Genomic DNA, 10,964 nt, shown 5'->3' with positions numbered 1-10,964 from the left:
GTGGGGTTTGTTCTCCTTTTCAGGCAACAGATAAACAGGATGATCCACTTGGTCCAGCAGCAAACTTTAACCATGTGTCTGAATCTTAGTTCACAAAACTTCATGATGTTAACTCCTCTCCTGCCGCCTGCTTGGTCTTTTAGCCAAACAGGCGGCATTAAGCCTGACCATTAAGCCAGGTCTCCCGCCGGCTGAATGTGAAGGAGTGGACCGCTGACAGACTGAGGTAAGCGAACCAAAACAAGCAGACCGGACCCGTTAAAGTTCGGAGTTCTTCTAAGTTGTTGCCGAACAAATGAACAGAACCAAGTTTGGTTCTGGTTCGGTAACCTGACCCAGTCTGGATAGTTTCTGTAGTTTTGACCCCGCCCGGGTCCTGCTGGCTGCAGCCGGAGTTAAACCGGTTCTGCTCTGTTTCACTGAGTTAAATATGTATTTATGAAGAAAATACAACCATAAATCTTTAATCTGATTAGTTATTTAAACAATAAACCATTTTATTTTAATATAACAGTTATCAGCGGCCATGTTCAGGGTTTATTTTATAATGTAACGATCATAAACAGATTTAAAATGTTGCCGTTAGTTATAGATCTACAGTAGATTATCAGTAGATCTACCGTAGATTATCTGTAGATCTACTGTAGATTATCTGTAGATCTACTGTAGATTATCTGTAGATCTACCGTAGATTATCTGTAGATCTACTGTAGATTATCTGTAGATCTACAGTAGATTAACAGTTTATTATGTAATAACTGATTAAACTCCAGGATTCATTTTCCTTCCTGAATCTTGAATCCTTCATTTCTCCTCATGTCCAGGTTCATATTTCAGAACCACAGATGGATCAAATAATCGATCATGATCTGCAGGATCAACTATTAAATATATCAGAATAAAAGCATCAACCAGCAGCAGGATGCATTAATTTTATTTTAATAAAGTCACAGATAGGTTAGAGAACAATGCTTCAAACTACAAATATGGAAAAACTCCAGATGATTCAACTGGATCTGGACCCAACAGAACCACCAGAACATAAAGAACATAAACAGGAACTTTGTTTGTTTCTCCCAGTCGGTCGGTGAACGTCAGAACCGATCAAAGTCCAACTTTTATCGTCTCAAAGGTTCTGATCAGCGAGTCGCCGGGTTAAATCACAGCAGAAAATATCTGAGGTCCAGACGGGTTCTGTTGGACCGAACAGAAGGTTCTATTGGACCGAACAGAAACAGAAGGTTCTGTTGGACCGAGCAGAAGGTTCTGTTGGACCGAGCAGAAACAGAAGGTTCTATTGGACCGAGCAGAAACAGAAGGTTCCATTGGACCGAACAGAAGGTTCTGTTGATCGGTTTAAGTAACCAGGTAGGTCCAGAGCTGCAGTTTGCCGTTTTGGACCTTTGTGTTCAGAACCTAAAGCTGCTTCCTCTGAATCTCCTGCTGATGATCAGACTGGAGATTCTGCTGCACTAAACTGATAATTATTGATTTTCTTCAGAAGACAATAATAAAAAATGAATGTGGGGTTATTGATTATTGAGTTATTGATTATTGAGCTATTGATTATTGAGTTATTGATTATTGAGTTATTGATTATTGATTATTGAGTTATTGATTATTGAGTTATTGATTTCTGCTGGCTGAAAAGTAAAACATTATAGTTGAACCTGAGTTGTAAATGAAATATTTCTCCTAAATGTTGTAAATAATGTGAGTTTAATTCTTTTCTAATGTATTTAATTAAACTCATTAAATAATCTTACATGATAAAATCTGTTGTTGTTGTTTTGTACCAAAGTTTCTCGTCATTGATGCCTTTAAAAGTCCATTTAAAAATAAAAATCTATAAATTTAACATATATTTTGGATTTGTTTGTCCAGCAGCTCCAGGACTTTTAAAGCAGGTTGAGTTTTTAGGGTTCTGATTGACCCGGTTCTCTTCCTGTAACTGCAGCAGACTCATTAATGAGGTTCTGCCTCCCGGCTCTACAGGATGCGGTACTGCAGCACCCGGGGCGGGGTCCGGGACCGGGACTTCAGGGAGGTTCTGTTCTCCGGATTCGCTCCAGATGGAGGGATGTTCATGCCGGAGACGCTGCCTGCAGTGAGTCCAGAGACGCTGCGCAGCTGGAAGGGGCAGCGGTATCAAAGGCTGGTTCTGGAGGTCGCTTCCCTGTTCATCCCAGAGGAGCTGATCCCCAGAGACGACCTGGAGGGTGAGCAGCACCAAACCAGCAGAACCAAACCAGGCAGCACCAAACCAGCAGAACCAAACCAGCAGCACCAACACAGGCAGAACCAAACCAGCAGCACCAAACCAGCAGAACCAAACCAGCAGCAAAAACAGCTGAATGTTAAATTTGGTTCCAATGTGCAGAATACAGACACTTGGTTGGTGGTGGTTCTGCTGGTGGTTCTGCTGGTGGTTCTGCTGGTGGTTCTGTTGGTAGTTCTGCTGGTGGTTCTGTCTGTGGTTCTGTTCAGATCCCAGCTGGTTCCTTCCTGCATGGAGTTACATAACAGTTGATTATGGTTCTTTATAATTGTCAGATTTTCTTGCACAGATTCATCCAAAAATATTGATATTAATACAAACTCTGTATCAATATTGGATCAATACTTCAGCTTCCCTCTTCTAATTGTATTTTATTTTGTATTATAGTTTCTCAGCTCTGAAAAGATTCTGTTTTTGCTCTCAAATGAAAAGTTTTTCACTTTATTATTTGGGAAAAATACAAACTTGTGTTTCTGTTTGCTATTTTAATAAGTTATTAAAGAATTTTAGTAAATTCTGTTTCAGATTTTAACCAAATAATTAAAAGGATAAAACCACAAAAGCTCATAAAGATATTGATGTGACTCTGAGGAGAAAAACTTCAATAAAAGTTTAGATTTATTTACCAGAAGTTTCAATAATCAATAACTTTATCACATGTTCTGTGTTTTCTGAATGTTTTGGACAAAAATGTGTGAAACATGAACAGGAAGCATAATTTAGTTAAATTAGTCCTTAATAAAACACCAACATGTCATTATTTATCATTTGATTATGTTATTAACAGCATATTTACTTTATTACATGTTTCTGTGTAACGGCGCCCCCTGCTGGATGAGTGTGGATCTCAGGTTGATGCTGCTGTGGTTTAAATCTGTTTTTATCTGGAATTTTCTACAAAGTTTAAAGTTCAGTTTGATTTTCCTCAAAGTTAAAAATAAAGTTTCTATTTCTGTAGATTTTATTAAGTTTGTTGAGGCCAAAGGAACAAGAGGAGGAACGAGTTAAAGAGGAAACTGAACTGAACTGAACTGATCTGAACTGAAATGAACTGAACTGATCTGATCTGAACTGAACTGAACTGAACTGATCTGAACTGAACTGAGCTGATCTGAACTGAACTGAAATGAAATGAACTGAACTGATCTGAACTGAACTGAACTGATCTGAACTGAACTGATCTGATCTGAACTGAACTGAGCTGATCTGAACTGAACTGAACTGATCTGATCTGAACTGAACTGAACTGAGCTGATCTGAACTGAACTGAACTGAACTGAAATTAACTGAACTGATCTGAACTGAACCGAAATGAACTGATCTGAACTGAACTGAACTGATCTGAACTGAACCGAAATGAACTGATCTGAACTGAACTGAACTGATCTGATCTGATCTGATCTGATCTGAACTGAACTGAACTGAGCTGATCTGAACTGAACTGAACTGAAATGAACTGAAATTAACTGAACTGAACTGAACTGATCTGAACTGAACTGATCTGAACTGAACTGATCTGAACTGAACTGAAATGAAATGAACTGAACCGAAATGAACTGAACTGAACTGAACCGAAATGAACTGAACTGAACTGAAATGAAATGAACTGAACCGAAATGAACTGAACTGAACTGAACTGAACTGATCTGATTTGAACTGAACTGAACCGAAATGAACTGAACTGAACTGAACTGAACCGAAATGAACTGAACTGAACTGAACTGATCTGATCTGATCTGATCTGATCTGAACTGAACTGAACTGATCTGAACTGAACTGAAATGAACTGAACCGAAATGAACTGAACTGAACTGATCTGAACTGAACTGAACTGAACTGAACCGAAATGAACTGAAATGAAATGAACTGAACCGAAATGAACTGAACTGAACTGAACTGAACTGAACTGATCTGATTTGAACTGAACTGATCTGAAATGAACTGAACTGAACTGAACTGAACCGAAATGAACTGAACTGAACTGAACCGAAATGAACTGAACTGAACTGAACTGAACTGAACTGATCTGATCTGAACTGAATTGATCTGAACTGAACTGAACTGAACCGAAATAAACTGAACTGAACTGAACTGATGTGAACTGAACTGGTCTGAACTGAACTGAACTGAACTAAACTGATCTGAAATGAACTGAACTGAACTGAACTGAAATGAAATGAACTGAACTGAACCGAAATGAACTGAACTGAACTGATCTGAACTGATATGAATTGAACTGAACTGAACTGAACTAAACTGATCTGAAATGAACTGAACTGAACTGAACTGAACTGAACTGAAATGAACTGAACTGATCTGAACTGATATGAACTGAACTGAACTGAACTGAACCGAAATGAACTGAACTGATCTGAACTGATATGAACTGAACTGAACTGAACCGAAATGAACTGAACTGATCTGAACTGATATGAACTGAACTGAACTGAACTGAACCGAAATGAACTGAACTGAACTGAACTGAACTGAAATGAACTGAACCGAAATGAACTGAACTGAACTGAACCGAAATGAACTGAACTGATCTGAACTGATATGAACTGAACTGAACTGAACTGAACCGAAATGAACTGAACTGATCTGAACTGATATGAACTGAACTGAACTGAACTGAACCGAAATGAACTGAACTGAACTGAACTGAACTGAAATGAACTGAACCGAAATGAACTGAACTGAACTGAACCGAAATGAACTGAACTGAAATGAAATTAACTGAACCGAAATGAACTGAACTGAACTGAACTGAACTGATCTGATCTGATTTGAACTGAACTGAACCGAAATGTACTGAACTGAACTGAACTGAACTGAACCGAAATGAACTGAACTGAACTGATCTGATCTGATCTGAACTGAACTGATCTGAACTGAACTGAAATGAACTGAACCGAAATGAAATGAACTGAACTGATCTGAACTGAACTGAACTGAACTGAACCGAAATGAACTGAAATGAACTGAAATGAAATGAAATGAACTGAACCGAAATGAACTGAACTGAACTGATCTGATTTGAACTGAACTGAACTGAACCGAAATGAACTGAACTGAACTGAACCGAAATGAACTGAACTGAACTGAACTGATCTGATCTGAACTGATCTGATCTGAACTGAACTGAACTGAACCGAAATAAACTGAACTGAACTGAACTGATGTGAACTGAACTGGTCTGAACTGAACTGAACTGAACTAAACTGATCTGAAATGAACTGAACTGAACTGAACTGAACTGAAATGAACTGAACTGAACTGAACCGAAATGAACTGAACTGATCTGAACTGATATGAATTGAACTGAACTGAACTAAACTGATCTGAAATGAACTGAACTGAACTGAACTGAAATGAACTGAACTGAACTGAACAGAACCGAAATGAACTGAACTGATCTGAACTGATATGAACTGAACTGAACTGAACCGAAATGAACTGAACTGAACTGAACTGATATGAACTGAACTGAACTGAACTGAACTAAACTGATCTGAAATGAACTGAACTGAACTGAACTGAAATGAACTGAACTGAACTGAACAGAACCGAAATGAACTGAACTGAACTGAACTGATCTGATCTGATCTGAACTGAACTGAACTGATCTGAACTGAACTGAAATGAACTGAACCGAAATGAACTGAACTGAACTGATCTGAACTGAACTGAACTGAACCGAAATGAACTGAAATGGACTGAAATGAAATGAAATGAAATGAACTGAACCGAAATGAACTGAACTGAACTGATCTGATTTGAACTGAACTGATCTGAAATGAACTGAACTGAACTGAACCGAAATGAACTGAACTGAACCGAAATGAACTGAACTGAACTGATCTGATCTGATTTGAACTGAACTGAACCGAAATGAAATGAACTGAACTGATCTGATCTGATCTGATCTGAACTGATCTGAACTGAACTGAAATGAACTGAACCGAAATGAACTGAACTGAACTGAACTGAACTGATCTGAACTGAACTGAACTGAACCGAAATGAACTGAAATGAACTGAAATGAAATGAACTGAACTGAACTGAACTGAACTGATCTGATCTGATTTGAACTGAACTGATCTGAAATGAACTGAACTGAACTGAACCGAAATGAACTGAACTGAACTGAACCGAAATGAACTGAACTGAACTGATCTGATCTGATCTGAACTGAACTGATCTGATCTGAACTGAACTGAACTGAACCGAAATAAACTGAACTGAACTGAACTGATGTGAACTGAACTGGTCTGAACTGAACTGAACTGAACTAAACTGATCTGAAATGAACTGAACTGAACTGAACTGAACTGAAATGAACTGAACTGAACTGAACCGAAATGAACTGAACTGATCTGAACTGATATGAACTGAACTGAACTGAACTAAACTGATCTGAAATGAACTGAACTGAACTGAACTGAAATGAACTGAACTGAACTGAACTGAACCGAAATGAACTGAACTGATCTGAACTGATATGAAATGAACTGAACTGAACTGAACCGAAATGAACTGAACTGAACTGAACTGAACTGATATGAACTGAACTGAACTGAACTGAACTAAACTGATCTGAAATGAACTGAACTGAACTGAACTGAAATGAACTGAACTGAACTGAACTGAACCGAAATGAACTGAACTGAACTGAACTGATCTGATCTGAACTGAACTGATCTGAACTGAAATGAACTGAACCGAAATGAACTGAACTGAACTGATCTGATCTGAACTGAACTGAACCGAAATGAACTGAAATGAACTGAAATGAAATTAAATGAACTGAACCGAAATGAACTGAACTGAACTGAACTGATCTGATTTGAACTGAACTGAACTGATCTGAAATGAACTGAACTGAACTGAACTGAACTGAACCGAAATGAACTGAACTGAACTGAACCGAAATGAACTGAACTGAACTGAACTGAACTGATCTGATCTGAACTGAACTGATCTGAACTGAACTGAACTGAACCGAAATAAACTGAACTGAACTGAACTGATGTGAACTGAACTGGTCTGAACTGAACTGAACTAAACTGATCTGAACTGAACTGAACTGAAATGAACTGAACTGAACTGAACTGAACCGAAATGAACTGAACTGAACTGAACTGATATGAACTGAACTGAACTGAACTGAAATGAAATGAAATGAAATGAACTGAACTGAACTGAACTGATATGAAATGAAATGAATTGAACTGAACCGAACCGAACCGAACTGAACTGAACTGGTTCGGTCAGGATGAATGAATCACCAGGGTTTCTTCTGCCTCCAGGTCTTGTAGCTGAAGCTCTCTCTGGGTTCTCGGTTCCCGACTCGGTCCGGATCGTCCGGCTGAAGGACGGTTTGTCGCTTCTGGAACTTTTCCATGGAGAAACTTTGGCGTTCAAAGATCTGGCCATGAGCTGCACCGTCCACTTCCTCAACTACTTCCTGCGGAGAGACGGCAGCCGAGCCGTCGTCCTGGTTGGTAAGAAACATCTCTGAGACACGACCTCTGATCCGGTTCTGTGATCATGACCTCTGACTCGGTTCTGCTCTCAGGAACATCAGGAGACACCGGCGGTTCGGCCGTCCGCAGCGCCCGGTCTCTGCCGGGTCTGGATGTTCTGGTGGTTTTCCCTCGGGGTCGGATCACGGCGGTCCAGGAGAAACACATGACGACCTGCCTGGAGGACAACGTCCACGTGTTCGCAGGTAGGCCCGGCCTCTGACCCGGCCCGGTTCTGTCCTGGTACCGTCTGACCTGGCCCGGTTCTGTCCTGGTACCGTCTGACCCGGCCCGGTTCTGCCGCAGCCGACGGCAGCTCAGACGACATCGACCGGCCCCTCCGCCGCCTGTTCGCCGATCAGAACCTGGTCCGGACCCACGGCCTGATGAGCCTCAACTCTGTCAACTGGTCCAGAGTCATGATCCAGGTGGCGCACTTCTTCTACGCCTACCTGGAGCTGAGCGGCCTGGGGGCGGAGCCTGGACCGGGGGCGGAGCCTGGACCGGGGGCGGAGCCTGGACCGGGGGTGGAGCCTGGACCGGGGGCGGAGCCTGGACCGGGGGCGGAGCCTGGACCCGAGCCTGGAGCGCTGCCGGAGCTGGAGGTGGTGGTTCCGACCGGAGGAGCCGGGAACATCACAGGTGGGTTCAAGGTGTTTGGATCAGGACCAACAGAACCTCCTGCTCAGGTTTCATTTCCTCACAGCTGAGATAATTTCATGTTTTATTTATTGATGAAATAATAAAATATTAATCCAGTCCCAGTTTAGTGTTGGGACTGGATTAAGATTTTAATCCAGTTAATCTCAGCATCTGTAACTAACTGTGTCAAACTGTTATAAAGTCCATGTCAGTAATAACTGGGCCACCGGCGCCATGTTGTGATGTCATGAGGGTAAGTCAGACTGAAGCTCAGTTCAGTTCTTTATCGTTTTAAATCATTTAAGTTTTTTTATCGTCAGTGAAACGTTAAAATCTCGTCTTCCTCCTGAAGCAGCAGACGTTCCTCCATGTTTGTAGTTTTTCCTCTCAGCTGCCTACATCGCGCTGCGGATGGGCCTGCCGCTGAAGCTGGTTGCCATGGTGAACGCTAACGACATCGTGCATCGGACGGTAACAAGCGGCGATTTCTCCATGGCGACCAGCGTCACCCAGACTCTGGCTCCGGCCATCGACATTCAGGTAACGAGCAGAGTGACAGGAACCAGAACCAGAACCAGAACCAGCCGGGTTCTTTATGGTCGGGTTCATTACAGGCTGAGCAGGAAGAAACTTTTCTTTTAACCTGAAACAAATAAATTATATTCTAGTATTTTATCATTAACTATTTAGTACATGTGTTTATTTTGAAAGTCCTTTTATTTTTTGCTATTATTGAATTTTTCTTATTTTTATTCATAATGTTTTTTTATTATTTTATATTTGTAATATAATTGTATTTATTTATTGGTATTTATTTAAGTAACTTTATTTCTCTCTAATTTAATTTTGGCCAAAATCAGAAAATATTTTCAATAAATCCAGATTAAAATAGGAATAAAATACAGTAAAAAGGTTTTATTACATTTATTTATTGTAGTTTTTGTTTTCTGTGTTCATATTATTTCTGAATTTTATTTAAATAGTTTTAATAAACAGGTTTGTTATATTTTGTTTCTTGTTTAAATGTTAAATTAACAGATTTTCTCCGTTTGTTTTGTTCTAAACTGGATTTAACGATAAAATAATGAATTTAACTCTCAGTAAACTTTGGTCGACGTTTCCTGAACAGTGGAAGCCATCTTGGTTCTGGTTCTGTTCTTCAGGACCCGTACAACATGGAGCGGGTTTTCTGGCTGCTGCTGGACCGGGATGGCGCCGTGGTGAAAACCATGATGGAGGAGTTCCAGCGTTCCCATCGACTCAGGCTGCCAGAGAACCAGCGCAGACTGGTACCGGTCCTCCAGAACCCCGAGGCCGACCGGACCAGCACCGGCAGTAACCGTCTCCTCTGTGGTTCTCCCAGCTGGCCGAGGTTCTGGTGACCGGCGCCGTGAGCGACCCGGGAATCCTGGAGACCATGAGGCGGTGCTGGGAGCAGAACCAGTACCTGCTGTGTCCTCACACGGCCGTGGCCGTCTGGCACCACTACCACAGAACCCACCGGGCCAGCAGAAACAGGTCGGGGAGGGACGCTTTTATTTTTATTAGTTAATCAGTTAAGAGTTTTTGAAATGAAAACCTTTATTAGATCACAGTTCTGTCCGGTTCTGTCCGGTTCTGTCCAGGTTAATCTGTAGATAACCGTTTCCTCTCGTGTTTCTCCAGATGCTACATCGCTACGGCGTCTCCAGCGAAGTTCCAGGCGGCGGTGGAGAAGGCTGGCCTGACCTTTGACCCCCCTGAGGCCGTGCTAGCTTTGGACCAGTTACCCACCCGGTACCAGAACCTGGAGAGGAGCGCGGACTGGTGCGAGGACTGGGAGGAGCGTCTGAGGGACTGGATCCAGTTTGTGAGCAGAACCAGGAAGAAGGGAGGAGTTTGTTACCCTGAGAGTCCATAGAGACGTTTATGAACGACTTCCTGTCCCTCAGAGGACTTTGTCCTGAAGACGTCCTGGAGCTGTGATGTCATCAATCACCTGATCAGCAAACCGTTTCTAAAACTAACCTGAAATGTTATTAAAACTAATTTACATGTTTGTATAAACAAAGAAACAGAAACAAAAGTGAACTAAAAATAATCTCATTTTAATGCACTTTTGATTCCTTTTACTTTATAGAATTATTAGACTTTATTTAGTTATTAATTGAGACATATTTTAACTTTTACATCTATTAATTTCTGTACAATTATAATAAATCTGTTTTATTATTTTCAGTTTTAGCTTTACATGTCAGGATGTTTAATAAATGTTCAAGATCTTATTTAACCTGAAATAAACTCCTCATGTTTCACTGCGTCTCATTTCTTCACAGAAACAAACCAAACTGTTTGTTTTTAACAACATGGCGTCTCAGCATGATGAGCAACCTGCTAACGATCAGAGCAAACTGGTCAAAACAAAACGCTTTAGGCTTAAACCTGCAGCAGATTCATCCTAAAAATATTATCAAACACCTGCATCAGGGAGCTGATGGCTATTGATTTGAAATTAGTAACTATGTAATAAATCTCACATT

At 40.8% G+C, this 10,964-nt stretch overlaps 1 protein-coding gene across 3 annotated transcripts; it reads left to right on the top strand.

The window, feature by feature from the left end:
* Positions 1-203: 203 nt before the first annotated feature.
* On the top strand, positions 204-10,479 carry thnsl2 (threonine synthase-like 2). 3 transcript variants are annotated; one of them, XM_032569094.1, is made up of 10 exons: positions 813-1,263; positions 1,342-1,368; positions 1,996-2,219; positions 7,588-7,782; positions 7,857-8,009; positions 8,110-8,445; positions 8,837-8,985; positions 9,609-9,734; positions 9,809-9,963; positions 10,111-10,479. In XM_032569094.1, exons 3-10 carry the CDS (start codon positions 1,997-1,999, stop codon positions 10,343-10,345), a joined length of 1,572 nt encoding a protein of 523 aa, XP_032424985.1. In that variant the 5' UTR covers positions 813-1,263; positions 1,342-1,368; position 1,996; the 3' UTR covers positions 10,346-10,479. The 3 variants fall into 3 exon arrangements, with proteins under 3 accessions (XP_032424986.1, XP_032424985.1, XP_032424984.1); XM_032569095.1 differs by lacking the exons at positions 813-1,263; positions 1,342-1,368 and adding an exon at positions 204-226; XM_032569093.1 differs by having other exon boundaries at positions 814-1,368.
* The last annotated feature ends 485 nt before the right edge of the window (positions 10,480-10,964 follow it).

This window comes from Xiphophorus hellerii, chromosome 8, assembly GCF_003331165.1.
Source record: "Xiphophorus hellerii strain 12219 chromosome 8, Xiphophorus_hellerii-4.1, whole genome shotgun sequence".
NCBI lineage: Eukaryota > Metazoa > Chordata > Actinopteri > Cyprinodontiformes > Poeciliidae > Xiphophorus > Xiphophorus hellerii.
This window is presented reverse-complemented; position numbering and strand designations above follow the sequence as displayed.